This window comes from Triturus cristatus, chromosome 10 (assembly GCF_964204655.1).
Source record: "Triturus cristatus chromosome 10, aTriCri1.1, whole genome shotgun sequence".
Lineage (NCBI taxonomy): Eukaryota > Metazoa > Chordata > Amphibia > Caudata > Salamandridae > Triturus > Triturus cristatus.
In genome coordinates, this window is record NC_140593.1 from 871136901 (window position 1) to 871163452 (window position 26552).

General features: G+C 41.2%; 1 protein-coding gene across 1 annotated transcript in view; it reads right to left on the bottom strand.

Moving 5' to 3' along the window:
• Positions 1–26552, bottom strand: part of LOC146796142 (SCO-spondin-like) — a 1481201-nt gene that overhangs the window by 126754 nt on the left and 1327895 nt on the right. The window contains exons 108-109 of the mRNA XM_085631266.1: positions 10513–10640; positions 6265–6416 (exon numbers count right to left, since the gene is read on the bottom strand). Of these exons, the coding sequence (XP_085487392.1) occupies positions 6265–6416; positions 10513–10640 (280 nt within the window). The remainder of the gene's footprint in view (positions 1–6264; positions 6417–10512; positions 10641–26552) is intronic.

The window sequence follows — 26552 nt, forward strand, 5'->3', positions numbered from 1 at the left end:
ATGTGGCTCATCGTGCCAACGACCCGACCCTCTATTGTGATGCTGCCTGGAAGGAATACACTTAGGCCAACTGCCTACTACACCTAGCCATGTGACCCAGGAACAGGTTGCAGGCACCAAATGATTAGGACAAGAAAATATAAACTTTCTAAAAGTGGAATTTTCTGAATTGTGACTTAAAATCTGATTTACCATTAAAGAGAATTTTAAATTCCAATTCCATAGATATCAAACTTGACTTTCCTACCTTCTTCCAATCAAAAGTTATCACTTATTAAATGTAATAAGGTAACTCAGTGAAAAATGAATTTAGGAGGTTTTTACTACTTCCACTACCAGGACATATAAAATGTAAAAGTACATGTTCAACTTTTTAAATGCAATGCAACCTGTCCTATGGGCCATTTAGTGCCTACCCTAGGGGTAACATATATATTAACAAGGAAGGATCCTTTAGCCAGGTCAAAATGGCAGTTTAAGTCTGCACATATAGGCTGTAATGACATGCCTACGACATGTTTCAAAAGGGTACTTAAGTGGGAGTCACAATTAGTGCTTCAGGCCCACTAGTAGCATTTAATTGGCATGGCCTGTGTACCTGGAGAAAAACTTTACTAGGGACTTCAAAGTACATTTAATGTGCCTATTGGGTATAAGACATTTTCACCATGTTTAAAGAAGAGAGCACAAGCACTTAACACTAAAAGCATGCAAAAATATATTAAGTTAAATAGGAGGGGTAGAGGCAAAACGTTTGGAGGTGACCATGCAGAGAGAGCCAAGTTAAACAATGGCAAAGTAGGAGATGGTGGGAATAGTACAAAATATGGCATTGGTAGTGGAGGTTGCACTGGGTATTTTGCTGGTTGTAATGACAGTGGTGCTATGAACACTAATGTATTATTTGTTGTGATGGTGGTGTTGGTAACGGTGTTAATTGTGGTGACATCAGTAAAGATGGCAATGATGGTGGTCATAGTGGTGGTAGTGATGGTAAATATGGTGGTAATGGTGTTGGTGGTGATAATAGTGGTGGTGGGGGTAGTGGTGGCCATGGTGTAATGATGATGGTGACAGTGGCAATAGTGGTGATGTTAACTGTGATTGTTAAAATGGGGTGGCAGTGGTAATAATGATGGTGGTTTTGATGATGATAATAATGGTTAAGATTAAAGTGACTGTAGTAATGCTAATGGTGGTGGTGATGGTAATGTTGAGGAGATGTTCACAGTGGTGACAGTGGTGTGAATTCTGGTGACAGTAATCATGGCATTGATGGTGGTGGTAATGGTTGTGATGGTAGTGAGAGTGGTGCTGCTAATGATGACAGTGATGACCTGGTGGCAATAGTATTGGTGATAGTATTAGTGTCAGTAATAGAGGTGTAACAGTGGGAAAAAAGTGGATGGTGGCAATTGTGGTATTGGAGATATTGGTTGTGCTTTTGGTGATTATGCTTCTAAAGGTGGTGATGACACGGGTTGTAGTGGTTACCTGGTGGTAATGGCAGCTTACGTCTTGGTAATCACAATGGTATTATTGGTGTGGTTATGATGAAGAGATCAATTAGGTGTTTGTGGAAATTCCAGTGATGTGAATGCTAGTAAGGATGGTGAACCTGGTGGTGATAGTGGTGGTAATAGTGGGAATTATAGGGGTCATAATGATGGCAGTAGTACTGTTGGTGCTGTAATGGTGGTGGTAATGGAGGTGTTGACAGAAATTGCAGAAATTGGGATTTTGGTATGATATTCTTGGTAAGAGTACAAATGGGAATGGTGTTGGCAAGTGAGATAATGATGATGATGGTGGTAATGGTGGTGTGAAGATAATCTCCGATGTGGTGTCATAGTGGTGGTTGTAATAGTTATAATGGTGGAGCTACTGGTGGTAATCTTAGTGGTAATGATGAGGGTTTTGGTGAAGTTGTTAGAAGTTGTACAGTGATGGCGGTAATGGTGGTAGTGCTGGCAATAGTACTAATTGTCGCATTGCAAGCAATTGTTGTAATGGTGCCAGTAATAGTGGTAGTGGTGGTTGTAATGGTGGTAGTGATGTGGTGGTGATAATAGTGGAAGTAATGGCAGTGTTAACGATAATGGTGATAATAAAGGTGGTGCTAGGAGAGGCAATGGTGATGATGCTAGCAATGGAGGCTATTGTGTTAATGGTAAGGTTAATGTGGTAATCATGGTGTGGTGGAGATAAGGCTGGTTATCATGGTAAATGTATTGGTAGTGGTACCAGTGGTAATGTTGCTGTTGGTGATGGCAGTGGTGATAATGGTGGTGGTGGAGATAATAATGATGGCATGTACTACATCATGTTATTGGCGGAGGGTGACTGAATTGGAGGGTGACTGAATTGTGCTGATTGAGCTAGTGGTTGTATCAATGGTAGTGGTGATAGTGGCTTACTGGAGGTAAGGTTTGAGATAAAAGTAGTACAGATAGCTCTACTGTATGGATTTCTGTGGTTGTGGTGTCAAATAATTTATTAAAATGTACTATATTTTCTAAATTGCTGTGGAATTTTTCTGGTGCTGTGTTTTCCCTTTATTATTGTTTGTGTGCTGCATACATACTTTACACATTGACTCTAAGTTAAGCCTGATTGCTTTTGTGCCAATCTAACAGAGGGTTAAGCACAGATTAGTTGTGGAACTTTAGTGGTTCACCCTGACAGGGATTGTGGCTGTTGTTTGAGTAAATTTTCCACCCCACTGAGCCAACAACTCAATTTCTCACGGGATGGTTATGGGAATTGTGGCAAGGCTGGTGGTAGGAATTGTTGCACTAGTGGTGATGAAGGTGGTAATTATGGGATTAATTGTTGTGGGAATGGGAGTGCTGGTGATATAGGTGGTAGTAATGTTTGAGGTGATGTATATTGATAATGGGGGTACTGGTTATGGTGTTGGTGACAGTAAGTGTGGCAATATTTGTTGTGATGGTTGTGGTGGTAATGGTTTTGGTGGTAACTGGTGAAAATGCTATTGGTGGGGCTATCACTGTGGTATAATGATGAAGATGACAGGTAGTGGTAGTGATTTTACTGGTGATTTTGCTAATGGCGATACAAATGGGGATGGTAATGATAAAGGTGGTAGTGGTGGTGGTGGTAATGGCATGGTGGTGATGGTAGTAATAGAGGGGTGGTAAAGGTAGAATTGCTGGTAACAAGTGGTGGTGGTAATGGAGCAGTGACGGTAACAATGATGATTAGAATGATGAGGTAATGACAGTCTTAATGGTTTTGGAAGTGGAAATGGTGGTGAAAGTAATGGTGATAGTGATGGTAGTAATCTATTAGAACAGGTAATGGTGATGTTGTTAGTTGTGGTGTTACTGGAAATAGTGGTAGCAATGGGGGTGGCAGTGGCAATCGTGGTGGTGGTTTAATGATGCTGCTAGGGTAATACTGTTGGTGGTATTCGTTTTTATGGCTGGAAAGGTGGTGCACTGACTGGTGATAGTAGATGCATGGTGGTGATAGTGTTCAGAATGGTGGTAATTGCAGCATTAGTTTTGGTTATAATGGAGATGGTAATAGGGGTGTTTGTGGGAATGGTGGCAATGCTGGTGGAGGAAATGGTGGTAGGAATGTTGGCCCAGTGGTGACGGTGGTAGTAATGGTGGGCATTATGCGGATGATGATTTTGGTGGCTGCACTGTTGGGGGTGGTAGTAATGGTAGTGATAACTAAAATAGTGGTAATGGTAATGTTGGTGGTGACAATGGTGGTAATGGAGGAGGCATTAATTGTGATGGTGGTTTTGTTAATGGCAGTAGAAGGTGTAATGGTGGTAGTAATGGTATTGGTGGTAATGGTGCTGTTATTGGATTTCAAGGTATAGTGGTGGAAATGGTGAGGATGGTTAATGACAGAGGTGCTATAAATGGTGAGGGTGGTGGCAATAATTGCAATGGTAACAGTGGTGATAATGCTGGCAATGGTTGTGGTGGGGCCTGTGATAAAGATGGAGGTGGAAGTGGAAGTAATAGATGGAGCACGTAATGCCGACGGTAATGATGGCAGTGCTGATGATAATACTGGTGAGTCTAGTAAAATTTGCTGCTGGTAATGGTGTAGCTGGTGGGGGTTTTAAGGATAGTTGTGGGATCAGTATTGGCAATGGCAGTTTTGGAGGGGACTTTATCAGCAATGCGGTGGTGGTAATGGTGGTTGTAATCAGAGTGGTGGTAATGGTAGAGGTATTAATAGAAGTAGTGATAGTGGTGTGATAATGGTGGAGGTAATGCCGGTGGTGCTAGCAACTCTGATACTGATGATAATTAAAGTAATGGTGGCTATGGCAAAGGTGAGGTATGGCATTGGTATTGGTGGTGATAGCAGTGGTGATGGTAATTCTAGTATTTATTGTGGTAATGGTGATGCTAATTGTAGTGGTGGCAATTATAATGGTGGAGCTGGTGGTAATGTTGATTGTAATGTTTATAGACACAGTAGTGGTGGGAGAGCAAAAGGTGAGAATGAATATGTTGGTAATAGCGTTGGTGGTTCCTTTGGTGATTATATTGCTGGTAATTCTAGCATTGGAAATCGTGGTGGCTGCAATAGTGCAGGTAGTAGCAGTCATGGTGGTGATGATAAGGGGAAGGGTAGTATTAGTGATTGTTGTGATATAGCAAAGATGATAATTTTAATGGTGGTGCTAAAGATCGGGCTAATGATGGTGGTGGCAAATTTGATAGCGGTGGTTGTAATGCTGGAAGAGTGGTAGGCAAGCTAAAGGCAGTGATGTAAATTGTGGCAATAGAAGTGGCAATCATGTTGCTGGTGGTGCCTGTGGAAATATTGATGGTAATTGTAACAAGTATAAAGATAGTGGTAATGGAATTGAATTGATGGCAAATACAGTAGTGGTGATGGTAGTAATGTTGGTGGTGGGAGAAATGTTAATGGTGGTAACAGTGGTAGTTATGCCGCTAGTGGTAGTATAAGTGGCAATAGTAGAGGGGTAATGGTGGTGGTAGTGATTGTAGTATAGTTGTGATAGCTGTGGTAACTGTGCTATTTACAAAAGTTGATGCATGTAATAGTAATTGTGATAATGGTGAAAGTTCTTATGCTGGTCGTAATGGAGGTGATAGTGGCCTTAGTTTTATTAGTGCTGATAAAAATGGAGGTAATGGGCTGTTGATGGTAAAGTGGTGGTGGTATTGGTGGCAATGGCTTTGGTAATGTGGTGGTGTAATGGTGGTGACAATTAAGTTTAGAAGAATGGGAATGATGATGGGCAGGCGATGATGGTAAGGTGGAAATGCTGGTAGTGGTATTGGCGGTGTAATGTTGGCTATTGTGTTGATGTTTATGGTTGGTGGTGATAATTGTTGTAGTCGGAATGTTGGCATGGTAAATTGGTAATGATGGTTGCGGTGTCAATGGAAATGAAAGTGGAGATGATGGTTGTCAATGGAGGTGGTGGTAAAGGTAGTGGTGTTGTTGACCATAATGGTGATAGCAGTGTTGGTGGAAAATGCAATATCAGAAGAGCGAATGGCGGCTATTGTGGTAATAGTGGTAGTAGTAATGGTGTTGCACTAGTGACGCTGGTAATTGATTTTTATTAGCTACATTTGTGATAATATGTTTGGTGGCATTAATGGTGGTGGTAATTGGAGTCTTGATATGATGTGATAATGTGATGGTGGTAATGATGGTAAGGGTGATGGTCATGGTAGTGGGAATGGGAATGGTGGTGATGGTAATGGTGGTTATAATGGTGACATTGGTAAAGACACAGTGGTAAAGAAGGATATGGTAATAGTGGTGGTGGTATTAGTGGGGGTGATACTTGCATTAAAAGTGGTAGTAATAAGGGCGGTGATATGGTAGTCGCAGTAATTTTTTATGATCCTTTTGGAGGTGGTATTAGGGTGGTGGCAATAGTGGTTGCAATAGCAGTACTAATGAAGTGGGAGGTTTGTCAATGGAGTTAATGGTGCGGTGGTTATGTGGTAATCATGAAGGTAGTGGAGGTAATGATGATGGTTGTAATGACAATGCCAACAAATGATGCAGCATTTCCAGTCAAAAGCAGCACATGCTTTGAAATGTCCTGTTACATCAACGATTTACTACTGTTAAAGGTGGTACAATAGCTGCTCCAGCTCAACAGCTATTTAAGGCTGCAGTCAGTTCAAAACTGTGGCAGAGACTGTGCTTTAAATTAGTACTTGTAATGCTCATTTTATGTGTCATGGCTATTAATGTCTGTTCAATGTGTCTAAGCTGACGTACCAGCTGTTGCACTGATGGTGTATCACGGTGCCAGCTGGGTATTCTGTCAACCTTTCCTCCAGGGTAAGGTTGGAAAACAAGGACACAGCTGAGACTGTGAGGAGGGAACACCTGCATTCCTCCACTTGGACACATCCTCCATCCTGAAGAATCTGAAGCAAAAAACAGAAACGTAAAAAATATATCATAACCCTTTTCTAGAAGGTATCAACAGACTCCTGCACAATAACACACCTGTCAGCAAAAGTGGAGATCTATAGGAAGAATGTGACTTCATATCCCCCCGCACAACCAAGGAAATCAAATAACATATCAGCATTCATTCGGTTTCTGCAAGTCTTGATGTACTCCACCTCAAGGCATCATTCAGATCAAGAGGAAGAAGATCCATACAGCTCAACCTTCAAAATTGTGGGACACATACACCATTCATAGGTTTTTTACTAACAGACTGTCAGTGTCAGTTTTAATGATCTTCTACCAGTAACATACCGTAATATGATGTGCACACCCAGGAAAAAGTATATTGGGGGCCTCCTAAAAATTACTTTGAGCTTGGAGCCTCAGGCATGGGCAAATGGCCTGGAGCCAGGAAAAGGCTATGAGAATGGGACTCCAACCCATTACAGGGGCCATGGGGTCCGACGTTATGAGCCTTTTCTTTCCTACATACCTATCTCAAGTAATGCAGTAAGTCCATGACCTCCTGTTGTAAAGGGCTGAGTGCACACAGGACATTCCTACCACAAGTGTAATATGTAAAATGATAATTACAACATGCAAATCACAGTTCCTGTATTAAAGGCAACTTGGCACCAAGGTCTTCTTTCATGTTTGTTTTTTTATGTAGTCTGCCAGCATGAGATGGCACCCGGGGAGGTAACTATTTAAGTTCACATTTTAGATCACTTTTTCCTTGTACTCCATAGAGGTCCATGAAAAATGTAATTTAGCCTCATGAACTTCACAAACGTTGTTAATATCATGTTGTATGAATTTCATGGCATACACATTACACAATTTCACACCATTTTTGCTCTTAGGAGACAGATATGAGTATAACATTTCTAACTGAAACATTTTCATTAACTCCCACCAGGCCCCGGGGGCTACTTTTTGTGACTTTTTTTTTACGCCAGGTATGTTCTTGCGTGAAAGATTCCTACAAAATACTGGCAAACCACATTTACAGCATTAGGGTGATCAACCGTTCGTGAATTTCACGGACCGTCCGTAAATTGGACCTCAAGTCCGTTGTCCGTGAGGATCCCTTTTACGGATGCCTTTTGTCCGTAATTTTGGGCCTTTCAGGGAACAGAGCTGTTTCCCCGCAAAAGGCCTCAGCTCCCTGATGGGGCCGCCTCCCACTCCTCTGAGCACAAGAGCAGCCGCATTGTCATTCTGTGTGGGGCTGATTGCCACATAAAGAATGACAATGGGTCAGTCTGGGCTGGCACTGCATGTGGTGGCCTCCTACAGCCTCGGTCCAGGGTAGGGCATTCTGTCACATGGAAGTGCAAAAACACCCATGCTGCTGCTAGGTGAGAATCCAGTTAACCAAATGAAGGCGGTGAAAGAAGTTCAAAGGAAAGGATTATATTTCTTTCAGAGTCTCATCGTTTTAGAACTGACGCATTTTCAATATTATATTCAAGCAAGCCATGGTTGCTGTTTTTTTATTGTATGAAACTAACAACCATTGACAAAGCCAATAGTTCTGGCTTGTTGTAGGTGTAACGTTACATGTTCTAGGTGTAACATTACTTGTTGTATTAACATATCTGGATGCAATGACAGAAGCAACAAAAAATACCAGTCGGGCTGCACATTATACTAAGCACAGATTTTTAGCTTATGTGTTTTAATCCACGCCCTTAATTACATCGAACACCCTTTTGGAGAGACGCCCTAGTTTTTTCATCCCACTTAAAGCTCTGGAAACAACACCATGTCACAGTTGCCCCACGTCCAGGCACTGTGCATCATACCTGACTCATGCCTTCCACTTTTTCAGATTGCCTATGTGCAGGGACATAGTGAACCCTGCCCCACCCCACCCCTTGCTTTAGGAACTACAGCTAGGGTGGAGTTCTTGATGGGTCCCTTCTGTCTGCAACTCTGCAGACAAAGGCTCAGCTCATAATTAATGTGAAAATGTGAGTGAGTAAGTAAGTGAAGGGATGGGTGGATGGATGAGTGAAATGATGGATGGATGGATGGATGGATGGATGGATGGATGGATGGATGGATGGATGGATGGATGGATGGATGGATGGATGGATGGATGGATGGATGAGTGAAAGAGTGGATGATGGGCAAGTGAATGGGTGGATTGATGAGAGAAATGATGAATGGATTGATGAATTGATAAGTGAAAGGGTGAATGGATGGACATATGAGTGAAAGGGTGGATGTAAGGCTGGATGAGTGAGTGAAAGGGCGAGTAGATGGACATAAGGATGGATAGATGAGTGAAGGAGTGAAAGGGTGGATGGATGAGAGAAAGGATGGATGGGTGAGTGAAAGGATAGATGAGTGATAGGTTCAATGGATGGATTCTTGAGTGGATGAGTAGATGGATGGGTGGGTGGATGGAAGGATGGATGACTAAGTGAAAGGGGAATTGAGAGAGAAAGGGAGGATTGGTAAATGGATAACTGAACGGGTGGAAGAATGAGTGACTGGGTGGATGAATGAGTAAGTGAAAGGATGGCTTTATAGGTAAATGGCAGGATGGATGAGTAAATGGATGGATGGGTGGAAGAGTGGATGGATGAGTATACGGATGGATAGGGTGAAAGGGTGGATGGATGGATAATGGATGGATGAGTAAAAGGGTGGATGGAGGGATGGATGAGTGAAATGATGGATGGAAGGATACGTGATGGATTGGTTTGTAAATGGTTGAATATGGACATGGATGGGCACACAGATGGAAGGACAGAATGAATGATGAAAGACTGAATGATGGATGAAAGTATGATTACACATTGTAAGCCCCATTATCTTAAGCAACATTTCCTATACATTGACTTTCAAATTTTAATGAGTGATTGTCTCTATATAATATGTGTGTGTTGTAAAGCACTCTAACACTCTGCCCAACATACTTGGGATGAGTAGCACTTTAGAAGAAATTAAATACACATGAGAGAGGGTCTATGTGAAGATGAGGGGCTCCATTGGAGGGTGGTAGAAAGGCCAGACTGGCCAGACTGTGCATCGGGCGTTTTCTTTGAGAGCTGGAAAGGTGGGGGCGGTTTCGTTACCACAAAAAGACCTGCAGATTTGCTTAAAACTGCGCGCATACTGAAAAACCATGAAGTGCACAATTGTCTCAACCTAATATAAACTTATTTTCACTTGTACTTAAGTGGTTGTCTATTTACTTACTTATATACTATTGTGCAGCCTCCTCTGATGTGTCTGTAAAACTTACCTTTTGTCCTGAATTTTGACCTCCTGTCCTGAATTTTTGTCCTGAATTTTGACCCTTTGTCCTGAATTTTTACACTCACTGTCCTGAATTTGCACCCATGCCAGTTGGTCACCCTATACAGCATGCATGTAAGTTTGTATAATTTTAATGAAATTTCGCAGAGAGAAAATAATTCAATTTCCCAGCCCCTTCGTTTTATGACATACATTCTAGATGGTACAAAACTAGGTTCAAATGCATTTTGAGTTTTAAAAAAAATGTTATAGTGGGTCTGTTTTTATGGCAATTGGGCGAGCAATTTTTAGTCTACATTTCTCTGGTCGATGAGTTCACTTTTTAGGTCTTACCATTGAGACAGCTTTAGCTCTCCTGCCAGGCTATTGTTTTTTTTTTTTTTTAAATCAATCATACTATACACACAGCGAGTAGCTTTATATAACTGGGCTTCATCTACTGGTCTATTAACTTGTCATTCACACTTTGCTTCCACCCACTTACAACGCACTGGACAGGACAATGGGTCAGCCCTATACATCCATTTTTTTGTTTGCATTTTTATATAGTGCAAACTTGTCTCAAAGGCATTGGAGTGCTTTATATGACCAACAAAGTATGTCACACATGGTCAGATTGATTTTCTTCTTGGGTCTGGGGATAGTAAGTGATTTGCTCAGATTCGCAGAGCATGGAGCTGACACCAGGACTCAAACTAGTCCTAAAGTCGGCAGCTCTGGCCATTAGGCCACAACTCCTACCCACTGACTCCCTTTACTTTCAATGACTGCACAGACAGGATCCCTCAGACATACCTGTCCGGCAGGGCATGCGCACCCAGGCTCACAGCTGTCGTTGATGCACTCGGTGCCAGGGTCCAAGTCTGAACAGGCGCGCGGACAGGCATTGGCGCAGTCACTGTATACCTGGTCATTCGGACACTCTATTTAAACAAAAAAAGTGATCATTATGATAATGAAGACAACATATTTAATTCCATTTAGATGCCTCAATTCATTCAACAAAGTAAGTCACACTATGATGAGCCCTACAAGTCTCACCCAAGGCCGGAGATAAGTGTAAGAACCTCGTGCATATTTCTGAGTCATGTAACCTGGTTTTGGTAGATTTTTTATGCTCTTGCAAGCCGCCATGAAATAGAGGCCTGTTGTTTTTTCAAGTTCTGTGGGGCAGCTTTATATTTCCTGTGCTTCAAATTCATTCCCTTTCTCCCAATGTGAATTTCACATAGTTATAGTCACATCTCCTGCATCTAAACGTGGCGAGTGTTTACGGTGATAATGATCCAGTGCTTAATTTGGGCCATTGGTTTCAGGTAGGGACCACCGGCACTTTGGGGTTCAAGTGCGATCAAGACTACACAGCCTTGTTATTTATTACCACGACCTTCACTAGTGCTGGTCGAGGGCTCCTGAGCAAAACTTGGGACAATCACTTATTTTTTTACAAATTAAGGACTGAGCATAACATAGGGGTCCTCACATCACATCAGCGCTTACTAAGCAAAGCAGAGTCAAGACAGAAGTTAGAAGAATAAAGAAAGAATGGACAGATATTGTTCTTGGCAAAAAGGGGGAGTATATCAGCAAAAAAAAAGCCTTTGATGGATCTGGGTTGAAGACCATCTGAGTCAGACTTGGGGAGTCAAAAGAGCACAGAACAGAAGCTGAAGCACGCATTGAATTAAGGGCCTAATTTAGATCCTGGCGGATGGGTTGCTTCATCTCAACAGTGACGGATATCCTGTCCGCCAAAATATAAATCCCATAGGATATAATGGGGTTTATATTTTTGGCAGATGGGATATCTGTCACCGTTGTGACGGAGTAACACGTCTTCCAAGATCTGAATCAAGCCCTAAGTCTCTGCCTGCCCCTCTCCTGTAGCTGAAACTTGCAAATTTGCTCAGACCCCTCCTAAAGGGACCATGACCGGCAGTGTCTACAGCACATAACATCACTTCCAATCAAGTTAAAGCCTCTGGACTGAAAGCTTTATATAAAATAAACAAGAATAATCTCTGGGACACATCTAGTCACATATTATTTTAGCCCTAGGGCTTGATTTAGATCTTGGTGGACGGGTTACCCCATCACAACGGTGACAGATATCCCGTCTGCCAAAATATAAATCACATTATATCCTATAGAAATTATATTTCGACGGACGGGATATCAATCACTGTTGTGACGGAGTAACCCGTCCGGCAAAGATCTAAATTAGGCACTATGGGCCTCATTATGATGGTGGCCGGATGAGCCATAACAGGGGGAATGAGACCTGACATATTTCGATAAGAACACCATGTACTTGCAGTCTTCAATGGCTGCAGATTTCCACAGTCTTGCCATTTAAATTGGTACTCTCTTCAAAGTTAAATTGGTAAGCAATTTGATGCTGCCTTCTTGGCCCTTAACATTTTTATTACTGGCTAACATTTCTACTGTTGCTCTCTCTAAAAGCATTACAGTAATTTGTAATGCTGCATTACCAAGGATTGTGGTGAGCTCGAATTCAAAATAAATCCAATTATAATTATTATCTACATTTTACTGCACATTTCAAAGATAGACGATACAAAATTGGTATGTTGGTACAGTCTAAATTGCCAATTAGATATATCATTGTTTGTTTTGCACATTAGTACTCATGGCATGTTATTGTTTGGATTTAGTCCGGCTGGTTTTAATTGGTCACAGAGTGCCACACTATTTGGTTTTGTACTTATTTACATATACCTCGAAACAGCTGTAACATATTTTATTTTAACTTCAGTTTCTCGAGGCATTTGTCTACGTTTTTTAATTCTCCCTTTTATATATTAGTGAAATCTACGGGATATTTTGTTTCTAATTATTGTCCTGAGGATGGTCTTGTATGTTAATTATACAAAAGACCAAAACGTTGATGTCTGTCCACTACCTGCTTCTTTGAAACCAGTTTGGCTTTTTTTAGCACACAAATAATTTTCTTATCAACGAATTTGGTCCCAGTCGAAGCATCTTCTTGTAAGAGGGGACTAACAGTACTTTTGACCTTATCTATGAACCTAATGGAACAATTTTGGGACAATAGTCTGTTGGATGCTGGAATTTGTGTAACTCCTCATTTTTGTTTATGTTTTATCGTTTGTCCTTTTAAGTAAAAAAAATTTGTTTCCTTGTATGTGCCTTAGTGTTGAAATATTTTCTGTATCACTCTGATGCTCAGTAGTAAGAGATATAACTATATATATATTCACTGAAAAAACCATAGGTTTCACACATGTTATAGTTAGCTGGACATTTTACTGATAAAAAACCAATGAAATTCCCCCGTTATAGTTACTGTAGGCAACTATAACTCACGCGACCGTAATCCTCTGCTGATGCTAATACTGTATTTAGACACTTATTTGTCCATGTCTTCTTCCATTAAATTTTAGCTATACATATATTACAAATATTTTTTTTTCATAAAGACACATATGTCATCAGCAGAGGATTACGGTCGCGTGAGTTATAGTTGCCTACAGTAACTATAACGGGGGAATTTCATTGGTTTTTTATCAGTAAAATGTCCAGCTAACTATAACATGTGTGAAACCTATGGTTTTTTCAGTGAATTTGCAAGGTTTTTTAAATGCTAATTCCTAACTATAACGTGTGTGAAACCTATGTTTTTTTCAGTGAATTTGTATGTTTTTTTAAATGCTAAGTTACTTTACGCCATTCGTGGCGTGCGCGCCCACTTAACGCAGTTCGTTCCGTGCGCGCACAGTGAGCACGCGGTGCGCTTCGCGCACCGCGTGCCCACGTTACGCTAGATGGGCCATGAACGCACGATGCGCTTCGCGCACCGTGCGCACATGGAGGACATATGATGAGCATCGTTGTGACAGGTAAAATATATGTTTTTCTTTGCTGTAATATGCCATGCACAAATGGTGCCCTTCGGGCACTTTTTGCACATGGGGTGGGGAGAATGTGGATAGTTTTTTATTTTTTTTATTATTTATTACCGTACGCGTACGGTAAGCGTAATCGGCGAAATTTTTGAAAAAATTAAAATTGCCTTTTTTCACTTGGGGGATCGTTGGGGACTTCCTCAACATGGCTAGGTGCTTGGGAGCTGTCTAAACAGCCCCTTTACATGTTTTTGCCCTTTGTTTTTCAACCCCCTGTCAGAGTGCGAGAGAGAAAATGGCGGCCGCCGCTTCCTGGTTTCGACCGATTCGAATGTTTACTAAGATCTAACGGCCAATCAGAATCGCGCTCGCGCACGTCACCGTACGCGTACGGTAAGCGCACGGTAAGCGCACCGTAAGCGGGCTCAGATATATATATTGATTTAAAGGCTATTTTCTCAGAATCTACTGAACAGATTTACACCAAACCTACAAAAGGCACTTCCTTGACCTGTGGACTACCTCTCTGCCAAATTTCAAGGAACTCTGTTCAGCCGTTCGGGCTGTAGCTGTGTCTAAAGGTCCTATGGAAAAATGCATGGGAAAAACGCGTTTTGGGACCCCCCTTTTATCTCAGCCCCTGCTTGACGAATCCCCCCGAGACTTTCAGGGTAGGAGCGGAGCGTAGCGCCCCAACTATTTTGAAAATTTCGCGAGGATTCGTAGACCGGCGCCAAAGTTATTCCAAATAGAATGTTGCGGATTTCCTATGGAAACGTGGTCCTAACTATAACTATCTACTGGCGACCGCCAGTAGATAATATATATATATATATATATATATATATATATATATATATATATATATTATCTACTGGCGGTCGCCAGTAGATAGTTATAGTTAGGACCACGTTTCCATAGGAAATCCGCAACATTCTATTTTGAATAACTTTGGCGCCGGTCGACGAATCCTCGCGAATTTTTCAAAATAGGTGGGGCGCTACGCTCCGCTCCTTCCCTGAAAGTCTCAGGGGCATTCGTCAAGCGGGGGCTGAGATAAAATGGGGGTCCCAAAACGCATTTTTCCCATGCATTTTTCCATAGGACCTTTAGACAGGGCTACAGCCCGAACGGCTGAACAGAATTACTAGAAATTTGGCAGAGAGGTAGTCCTCAGGTCAAGGAAGTGCCTTTTGTAGGTTTGGTGTAAATCTGTTCAGTAGATTCTGAGAAAATAGCCTTTAAATCAATATATATATCTGAGCCAGCTTACGGTGCGCTTACGGTACGCTTACCGTACGCGTACGGTGGCGTGCGCGAGCGCGATTCTGATTGGCTCTTAGATCTTAGTAAACATTCAAATCGGTCGAAACCAGGAAGCCGCGGCCGCCATTTCGTGTGTTTCACTCAGAAAAAAAATAGTGATAACAAGAAAAGGGGGCAAGGAGGAGAGTTACAGACCCCCTAACATTTGTAAGGGGGTCAAAGAAGGACAGAAAAGTACAAAGAAAACATTTATTGATTTTTAAAAAAATCACGGGGTACGCGTACGGTAAGCGTACGGTAAAAAATAAAATAAAAAAAGAAACGAAAATCAGATTTAAGTGTTTAGATATTAGGGGGCTCTAAAAAGAGCCGTTGTGTTTATGAAGTGATTTAATAGTGAAGTAAGTACCGATGCAGAGTCTAAGGTTCAAGAGGAAGACTCTGTTCCCTTCATCATTGAAGTGTACACCATCTCCTCTATAAATGTCTTGCATGTCATAACGCAAGTTGTTGTGGTAAATGGAACCCATACCATAGTCACGGAGGAAAGCAGAAACAGATTTGTTGACGTGCTTTCTTGCTTTGTCAATCTGCGGACAGAAATGATTGGACCAGTTCCATTTTTGCCTTTGGCATATGTTAGAAAACACAAAGGCAGTTTTAGGGAAAAGTGAAAACAGTTCTGCAAAGGTCTCCTTCATAAGCATTTCCAGACCTACCCCAGTCAAAGTGCCTAGGTCATTGCCACCACAGTGCACTATTATGAGGTCAGGGTGTTGGATGTGCATGAAGGATTTCACCAATGGCATCAATTGGTGCCACTTTAACCCTCTCTGACCAATCCATTTAATGTCTACATTTGGCAAAGCAAGGTCTCTCACCATATCTGTTTTCTCTGCATACTTTTCACTCCAGAAGACATAGCTGTGCCCTACAATCCACACTGTGAACATCTTCAAAGGAGAACTGGATGCACTCAGGAGGTGTCTTTCAGTAGAATGGCAATATGAAAAGAAAGACAGTTTGGAAATGGAGGCATACATATTTTTTTCAAAAAAAAAGAACTGATTGGCTGTTTCATACCATTCTAGAATAAAAACTAGGCTGTATGTGTAAATTAATAAAAGCATGTTTTGTATTGGTACAGAAAAATGTGTTACCAAAGAACAGTACTATGGATTTGCTGTTAGGTTTGAAAAGTCAAGCACTCTTGCTCTGTGGAATTGAAACATTGTTTGGCGAACTTCTGACCTGACTCCACACAGCAGTGTTCCATGAGCTGTTGCTATGGTAGCAGGCAGAAGTCAAGTTGGGGGAAGGGTACTAGGCAGAAGTCAAGTTGGGGGAAGGGTACTTTTGGAAAAGGGTTGGTTTTCAACCAATAGAAATGTGTGATTAAATTTGAAAAAAAGGGGCAAGCACTGAGATTTGAAACTAACATGTATATGTGTGGAAAAAGAGAGGGAAAGTTTGCCATTATCTGGTTCTGCTGAGAGGAGAGAGGTGTAGAGAACAGAGATCCTGGCTCTGATAATCTGCTGTTTGAGTGCCACATTTCTTTCACAACTAACTAATTTTAAAGGTGAGTTTAGAGTTTGAGAGGGGATGTATATGGTAAATTAAGAAATGAATAATAGAAATGCAATTCTTTTTGTTGAAGTTGTGTTTATTATTTTCTGTTTTGGGAGAAATTTAAATGTGAGGAACATGTAAAATAATATGGACTATGTTTTCACAATAAATTAAGGTGTACTGGTATAATAAAAGAATAGTTTAAGGGTTTGAGGTTGGACTCAGTAATGCAAATACATTCAGCATCAATAAGGCTGGTTGCCCTTGCTGGAGTGTAGGCAGACACCCAGGTTACAAATGATGCTGGTATGAAAAAGCAGTTTGGACATGTGCTTTTAAAAAAATCTGAAAAGTGGATTCATAATGTGTCAGTCTGTAAAAGTGTTTATCACTTGCCAAAAAAAAGAGCCGTAAGTGTGCTTTCAAATTGGCAAAGAAATTTCGTTTTGTGACTAATGTGAAAACATGACTCTGTGTGCAAATAGGAATTACAGGCAGAGATTTATTGCGTATTGCTCTGGTGATTTCACAGTTGCATTAGATGGAAAGGGGGAGCCATTTTTTGGTGCAGAAGCAGACTCTTAGCACACAGGTAGCTGCTTACCATGTGGAATCATGCACAGTATTCACAAGCGAGTGGGGTTTGAGGTTTCAGTCAGTAATGCAAATACATTCAGCATCACTAAGGCTGGTTGCCCTTGCTGGAGTGTAGGCAGACACCCAGGTTACAAATGATGCTGGTCTGAAAAAGCAGTTTGGACATGTGCTTTTTAAAAAATCTGAAAAGTGGATTCATAATGTGTCAATCTGTAAAAGTGTTTATTACTTGCCAAAAAAAAGAGCAGTAAGTGTGCTTTCAAATTGGCAAAGAAATTTCGTTTTGTGACTAATGTGAAAACATGACTCTGTGTGCAAATAGGAATTACAGGCAGAGATTTATTGCGTATTGCTCTGGTGATTTCACAGTTGCATTAGATGGAAAGGGGGAGCCATTTTTTGGTGCAGAAGCAGACTCTTAGCACACAGGTAGCTGCTTACCATGTGGAATCATGCACAGTATTCACAAGCGAGTGGGGTTTGAGGTTTCAGTCAGTAATGCAAATACATTCAGCATCACTAAGGCTGGTTGCCCTTGCTGGAGTGTAGGCAGACACCCAGGTTACAAATGATGCTGGTCTGAAAAAGCAGTTTGGACATGTGGTTTTTTAAAAATCTGAAAAGTGGATTCATAATGTGTCAGTCTGTAAAAGTGTTTATTACTTGCCAAAAAAAAGAGCAGTAAGTGTGCTTTCAAATTGGCAAAGAAATTTCGTTTTGTGACTAATGTGAAAACATGACTCTGTGCAAATAGGAATTACAGGCAGAGATTTATTGCGTATTGCTCTGGTGATTTCACAGTTGCATTAGAAGGAAAGGGGGAGCCTTTTTTTGGTGCAGAAGCTGACTCTTAGCACACAGCCAGCTACTTACCATGTGGAATCATGCACAGTATTCACAAGCGAGTGGGGTTTGAGGTTTCAGTCAGTAATGCAAATACATTCAGCATCACTAAGGCTGGTTGCCCTTGCTGGAGTGTAGGCAGACACCCAGGTTACAAATGGTGCTGGTCTGTAAAAGCAGTTTGGACATGTGCTTTTTAAAAAATCTGAAAAGTGGATTCATAATGTGTCAGTCTGTAAAAGTGTTTATCACTTGCCAAAAAAAAGAGCAGTAAGTGTGCTTTCAAATTGGCAAAGAAATTTCGTTTTGTGACTAATGTGAAAACATGACTCTGTGTGCAAATAGGAATTACAGGCAGAGATTTATTGCGTATTGCTCTGGTGATTTCACAGTTGCATTAGATGGAAAGGGGGAGCCATTTTTTGGTGCAGAAGCAGACTCTTAGCACACAGCCAGCTACTTACCATGTGGAATCATGCACAGTATTCACAAGCGAGTGGGGTTTGAGGTTTCAGTCAGTAATGCAAATACATTCAGCATCACTAAGGCTGGTTGCCCTTGCTGGAGTGTAGGCAGACACCCAGGTTACAAATGGTGCTGGTCTGAAAAAGCAGTTTGGACATGTGCTTTTTAAAAAATCTGAAAAGTGGATTCATAATGTGTCAGTCTGTAAACGTGTTTATCACTTGCCAAAAAAAAGAGCAGTAAGTGTGCTTTCAAATTGGCAAAGAAATTTCGTTTTGTGACTAATGTGAAAACATGACTCTGTGTGCAAATAGGAATTACAGGCAGAGATTTATTGCGTATTGCTCTGGTGATTTCACAGTTGCATTAGATGGAAAGGGGGAGCCATTTTTTGGTGCAGAAGCAGACTCTTAGCACACAGCCAGCTACTTACCATGTGGAATCATGCACAGTATTCACAAGCAAGTGGGGTTTGAGGTTTCAGTCAGTAATGCAAATACATTCAGCATCACTAAGGCTGGTTGCCTTTGCTGGAGTGTAGGCAGACACCCAGGTTACAAATGGTGCTGGTCTGTAAAAGCAGTTTGGACATGTGCTTTTTAAAAAATCTGAAAAGTGGATTCATAATGTGTCAGTCTGTAAAAGTGTTTATCACTTGCCAAAAAAAAGAGCAGTAAGTGTGCTTTCAAATTGGCAAAGAAATTTCGTTTTGTGACTAATGTGAAAACATGACTCTGTGTGCAAATAGGAATTACAGGCAGAGATTTATTGCGTATTGCTCTGGTGATTTCACAGTTGCATTAGATGGAAAGGGGGAGCCATTTTTTGGTGCAGAAGCAGACTCTTAGCACACAGCCAGCTACTTACCATGTGGAATCATGCACAGTATTCACAAGCGAGTGGGGTTTGAGGTTTCAGTCAGTAATGCAAATACATTCAGCATCACTAAGGCTGGTTGCCCTTGCTGGAGTGTAGGCAGACACCCAGGTTACAAATGGTGCTGGTCTGTAAAAGCAGTTTGGACATGTGCTTTTTAAAAAATCTGAAAAGTGGATTCATAATGTGTCAATCTGTAAAAGTGTTTATCACTTGCCAAAAAAAAGAGCAGTAAGTGTGCTTTCAAATTGGCAAAGAAATTTCGTTTTGTGACTAATGTGAAAACATGACTCTGTGTGCAAATAGGAATTACAGGCAGAGATTTATTGCGTATTGCTCTGGTGATTTCACAGTTGCATTAGATGGAAAGGGGGAGCCATTTTTTGGTGCAGAAGCAGACTCTTAGCACACAGGTAGCTGCTTACCATGTGGAATCATGCACAGTATTCACAAGCGAGTGGGGTTTGAGGTTTCAGTCAGTAATGCAAATACATTCAGCATCACTAAGGCTGGTTGCCCTTGCTGGAGTGTAGGCAGACACCCAGGTTACAAATGATGCTGGTCTGAAAAAGCAGTTTGGACATGTGCTTTTTAAAAAATCTGAAAAGTGGATTCATAATGTGTCAGTCTGTAAAAGTGTTTATTACTTGCCAAAAAAAAGAGCAGTAAGTGTGCTTTCAAATTGGCAAAGAAATTTCGTTTTGTGACTAATGTGAAAACATGACTCTGTGTGCAAATAGGAATTGCAGGCAGAGATTTATTGCGTATTGCTCTGGTGATTTCACAGTTGCATTAGAAGGAAAGGGGGAGCCTTTTTTTGGTGCAGAAGCTGACTCTTAGCACACAGCCAGCTACTTACCATGTGGAATCATGCACAGTATTCACAAGCGAGTGGGGTTTGAGGTTTCAGTCAGTAATGCAAATACATTCAGCATCACTAAGGCTGGTTGCCCTTGCTGGAGTGTAGGCAGACACCCAGGTTACAAATGGTGCTGGTCTGTAAAAGCAGTTTGGACATGTGCTTTTTAAAAAATCTGAAAAGTGGATTCATAATGTGTCAGTCTGTAAAAGTGTTTATCACTTGCCAAAAAAAGAGCAGTAAGTGTGCTTTCAAATTGGCAAAGAAATTTCGTTTTGTGACTAATGTGAAAACATGACTCTGTGTGCAAATAGGAATTACAGGCAGAGATTTATTGCGTATTGCTCTGGTGATTTCACAGTTGCATTAGATGGAAAGGGGGAGCCATGTTTTGGTGCAGAAGCAGACTCTTAGCACACAGCCAGCTACTTACCATGTGGAATCATGCACAGTATTCACAAGCGAGTGGGGTTTGAGGTTTCAGTCAGTAATGCAAATACATTCAGCATCACTAAGGCTGGTTGCCCTTGCTGGAGTGTAGGCAGACACCCAGGTTACAAATGGTGCTGGTCTGAAAAAGCAGTTTGGACATGTGCTTTTTAAAAAATCTGAAAAGTGGATTCATAATGTGTCAGTCTGTAAAAGTGTTTATTACTTGCCAAAAAAAAGAGCAGTAAGTGTGCTTTCAAATTGGCAAAGAAATTTCGTTTTGTGACTAATGTGAAAACATGACTCTGTGTGCAAATAGGAATTACAGGCAGAGATTTATTGCGTATTGCTCTGGTGATTTCACAGTTGCATTAGATGGAAAGGGGGAGCCATTTTTTGGTGCAGAAGCAGACTCTTAGCACACAGCCAGCTACTTACCATATGGAATCATGCACAGTATTCACAAGCAAGTGGGGTTTGAGGTTTCAGTCAGTAATGCAAATACATTCAGCATCACTAAGGCTGGTTGCCTTTGCTGGAGTGTAGGCAGACACCCAGGTTACAAATGGTGCTGGTCTGTAAAAGCAGTTTGGACATGTGCTTTTTAAAAAATCTGAAAAGTGGATTCATAATGTGTCAGTCTGTAAAAGTGTTTATCACTTGCCAAAAAAAAGAGCAGTAAGTGTGCTTTCAAATTGGCAAAGAAATTTCGTTTTGTGACTAATGTGAAAACATGACTCTGTGTGCAAATAGGAATTACAGGCAGAGATTTATTGCGTATTGCTCTGGTGATTTCACAGTTGCATTAGATGGAAAGGGGGAGCCATTTTTTGGTGCAGAAGCAGACTCTTAGCACACAGCCAGCTACTTACCATGTGGAATCATGCACAGTATTCACAAGCGAGTGGGGTTTGAGGTTTCAGTCAGTAATGCAAATACATTCAGCATCACTAAGGCTGGTTGCCCTTGCTGGAGTGTAGGCAGACACCCAGGTTACAAATGGTGCTGGTCTGTAAAAGCAGTTTGGACATGTGCTTTTTAAAAAATCTGAAAAGTGGATTCATAATGTGTCAATCTGTAAAAGTGTTTATCACTTGCCAAAAAAAAGAGCAGTAAGTGTGCTTTCAAATTGGCAAAGAAATTTCGTTTTGTGACTAATGTGAAAACATGACTCTGTGTGCAAATAGGAATTACAGGCAGAGATTTATTGCGTATTGCTCTGGTGATTTCACAGTTGCATTAGATGGAAAGGGGGAGCCATTTTTTGGTGCAGAAGCAGACTCTTAGCACACAGGTAGCTGCTTACCATGTGGAATCATGCACAGTATTCACAAGCGAGTGGGGTTTGAGGTTTCAGTCAGTAATGCAAATACATTCAGCATCACTAAGGCTGGTTGCCCTTGCTGGAGTGTAGGCAGACACCCAGGTTACAAATGGTGCTGGTCTGTAAAAGCAGTTTGGACATGTGCTTTTTAAAAAATCTGAAAAGTGGATTCATAATGTGTCAGTCTGTAAAAGTGTTTATCACTTGCCAAAAAAAAGAGCAGTAAGTGTGCTTTCAAATTGGCAAAGAAATTTCGTTTTGTGACTAATGTGAAAACATGACTCTGTGTGCAAATAGGAATTACAGGCAGAGATTTATTGCGTATTGCTCTGGTGATTTCACAGTTGCATTAGATGGAAAGGGGGAGCCATTTTTTGGTGCAGAAGGAGACTCTTAGCACACAGCCAGCTACTTACCATGTGGAATCATGCACAGTATTCACAAGCGAGTGGGGTTTGAGGTTTCAGTCAGTAATGCAAATACATTCAGCATCACTAAGGCTGGTTGCCCTTGCTGGAGTGTAGGCAGACACCCAGGTTACAAATGATGCTGGTCTGAAAAAGCAGTTTGGACATGTGCTTTTTAAAAAACCTGAAAAGTGGATTCATAATGTGTCAATCTGTAAAAGTGTTTATTACTTGCCAAAAAAAAGAGCAGTAAGTGTGCTTTCAAATTGGCAAAGAAATTTCGTTTTGTGACTAATGTGAAAACATGACTCTGTGTGCAAATAGGAATTACAGGCAGAGATTTATTGCGTATTGCTCTGGTGATTTCACAGTTGCATTAGATGGAAAGGGGGAGCCATTTTTTGGTGCAGAAGCAGACTCTTAGCACACAGGTAGCTGCTTACCATGTGGAATCATGCACAGTATTCACAAGCGAGTGGGGTTTGAGGTTTCAGTCAGTAATGCAAATACATTCAGCATCACTAAGGCTGGTTGCCCTTGCTGGAGTGTAGGCAGACACCCAGGTTACAAATGATGCTGGTCTGAAAAAGCAGTTTGGACATGTGGTTTTAAAAAAATCTGAAAAGTGGATTCATAATGTGTCAGTCTGTAAAAGTGTTTATTACTTGCCAAAAAAAAGAGCAGTAAGTGTGCTTTCAAATTGGCAAAGAAATTTCGTTTTGTGACTAATGTGAAAACATGACTCTGTGTGCAAATAGGAATTACAGGCAGAGATTTATTGCGTATTGCTCTGGTGATTTCACAGTTGCATTAGAAGGAAAGGGGGAGCCTTTTTTTGGTGCAGAAGCTGACTCTTAGCACACAGCCAGCTACTTACCATGTGGAATCATGCACAGTATTCACAAGCGAGTGGGGTTTGAGGTTTCAGTCAGTAATGCAAATACATTCAGCATCACTAAGGCTGGTTGCCCTTGCTGGAGTGTAGGCAGACACCCAGGTTACAAATGGTGCTGGTCTGTAAAAGCAGTTTGGACATGTGCTTTTTAAAAAATCTGAAAAGTGGATTCATAATGTGTCAGTCTGTAAAAGTGTTTATCACTTGCCAAAAAAAAGAGCAGTAAGTGTGCTTTCAAATTGGCAAAGAAATTTCGTTTTGTGACTAATGTGAAAACATGACTCTGTGTGCAAATAGGAATTACAGGCAGAGATTTATTGCGTATTGCTCTGGTGATTTCACAGTTGCATTAGATGGAAAGGGGGAGCCATTTTTTGGTGCAGAAGCAGACTCTTAGCACACAGCCAGCTACTTACCATGTGGAATCATGCACAGTATTCACAAGCGAGTGGGGTTTGAGGTTTCAGTCAGTAATGCAAATACATTCAGCATCACTAAGGCTGGTTGCCCTTGCTGGAGTGTAGGCAGACACCCAGGTTACAAATGGTGCTGGTCTGAAAAAGCAGTTTGGACATGTGCTTTTTAAAAAATCTGAAAAGTGGATTCATAATGTGTCAGTCTGTAAACGTGTTTATCACTTGCCAAAAAAAAGAGCAGTAAGTGTGCTTTCAAATTGGCAAAGAAATTTCGTTTTGTGACTAATGTGAAAACATGACTCTGTGTGCAAATAGGAATTACAGGCAGAGATTTATTGCGTATTGCTCTGGTGATTTCACAGTTGCATTAGATGGAAAGGGGGAGCCATTTTTTGGTGCAGAAGCAGACTCTTAGCACACAGCCAGCTACTTACCATGTGGAATCATGCACAGTATTCACAAGCAAGTGGGGTTTGAGGTTTCAGTCAGTAATGCAAATACATTCAGCATCACTAAGGCTGGTTGCCTTTGCTGGAGTGTAGGCAGACACCCAGGTTACAAATGGTGCTGGTCTGTAAAAGCAGTTTGGACATGTGCTTTTTAAAAAATCTGAAAAGTGGATTCATAATGTGTCAGTCTGTAAAAGTGTTTATCACTTGCCAAAAAAAAGAGCAGTAAGTGTGCTTTCAAATTGGCAAAGAAATTTCGTTTTGTGACTAATGTGAAAACATGACTCTGTGTGCAAATAGGAATTACAGGCAGAGATTTATTGCGTATTGCTCTGGTGATTTCACAGTTGCATTAGATGGAAAGGGGGAGCCATTTTTTGGTGCAGAAGCAGACTCTTAGCACACAGCCAGCTACTTACCATGTGGAATCATGCACAGTATTCACAAGCGAGTGGGGTTTGAGGTTTCAGTCAGTAATGCAAATACATTCAGCATCACTAAGGCTGGTTGCCCTTGCTGGAGTGTAGGCAGACACCCAGGTTACAAATGGTGCTGGTCTGTAAAATCAGTTTGGACATGTGCTTTTTAAAAAATCTGAAAAGTGGATTCATAATGTGTCAGTCTGTAAAAGTGTTTATCACTTGCCAAAAAAAAGAGCAGTAAGTGTGCTTTCAAATTGGCAAAGAAATTTCGTTTTGTGACTAATGTGAAAACATGACTCTGTGTGCAAATAGGAATTACAGGCAGAGATTTATTGCGTATTGCTCTGGTGATTTCACAGTTGCATTAGATGGAAAGGGGGAGCCATTTTTTGGTGCAGAAGCTGACTCTTAGCACACAGGTAGCTGCTTACCATGTGGAATCATGCACAGTATTCACAAGCGAGTGGGGTTTGAGGTTTCAGTCAGTAATGCAAATACATTCAGCATCACTAAGGCTGGTTGCCCTTGCTGGAGTGTAGGCAGACACCCAGGTTACAAATGGTGCTGGTCTGTAAAAGCAGTTTGGACATGTGCTTTTAAAAAAATCTGAAAAGTGGATTCATAATGTGTCAGTCTGTAAAAGTGTTTATCACTTGCCAAAAAAAAGAGCAGTAAGTGTGCTTTCAAATTGGCAAAGAAATTTCGTTTTGTGACTAATGTGAAAACATGACTCTGTGTGCAAATAGGAATTACAGGCAGAGATTTATTGCGTATTGCTCTGGTGATTTCACAGTTGCATTAGATGGAAAGGGGGAGCCATTTTTTGGTGCAGAAGCAGACTCTTAGCACACAGCCAGCTACTTACCATGTGGAATCATGCACAGTATTCACAAGCGAGTGGGGTTTGAGGTTTCAGTCAGTAATGCAAATACATTCAGCATCACTAAGGCTGGTTGCCCTTGCTGGAGTGTAGGCAGACACCCAGGTTACAAATGGTGCTGGTCTGTAAAAGCAGTTTGGACATGTGCTTTTTAAAAAATCTGAAAAGTGGATTCATAATGTGTCAGTCTGTAAAAGTGTTTATCACTTGCCAAAAAAAAGAGCAGTAAGTGTGCTTTCAAATTGGCAAAGAAATTTCGTTTTGTGACTAATGTGAAAACATGACTCTGTGTGCAAATAGGAATTACAGGCAGAGATTTATTGCGTATTGCTCTGGTGATTTCACAGTTGCATTAGATGGAAAGGGGGAGCCATTTTTTGGTGCAGAAGCAGACTCTTAGCACACAGCCAGCTACTTACCATGTGGAATCATGCACAGTATTCACAAGCGAGTGGGGTTTGAGGTTTCAGTCAGTAATGCAAATACATTCAGCATCACTAAGGCTGGTTGCCCTTGCTGGAGTGTAGGCAGACACCCAGGTTACAAATGGTGCTGGTCTGAAAAAGCAGTTTGGACATGTGCTTTTTAAAAATCTGAAAAGTGGATTCATAATGTGTCAGTCTGTAAACGTGTTTATCACTTGCCAAAAAAAAGAGCAGTAAGTGTGCTTTCAAATTGGCAAAGAAATTTCGTTTTGTGACTAATGTGAAAACATGACTCTGTGTGCAAATAGGAATTACAGGCAGAGATTTATTGCGTATTGCTCTGGTGATTTCACAGTTGCATTAGATGGAAAGGGGGAGCCATTTTTTGGTGCAGAAGCAGACTCTTAGCACACAGCCAGCTACTTACCATGTGGAATCATGCACAGTATTCACAAGCAAGTGGGGTTTGAGGTTTCAGTCAGTAATGCAAATACATTCAGCATCACTAAGGCTGGTTGCCTTTGCTGGAGTGTAGGCAGACACCCAGGTTACAAATGGTGCTGGTCTGTAAAAGCAGTTTGGACATGTGCTTTTTAAAAAATCTGAAAAGTGGATTCATAATGTGTCAGTCTGTAAAAGTGTTTATCACTTGCCAAAAAAAAGAGCAGTAAGTGTGCTTTCAAATTGGCAAAGAAATTTCGTTTTGTGACTAATGTGAAAACATGACTCTGTGTGCAAATAGGAATTACAGGCAGAGATTTATTGCGTATTGCTCTGGTGATTTCACAGTTGCATTAGATGGAAAGGGGGAGCCATTTTTTGG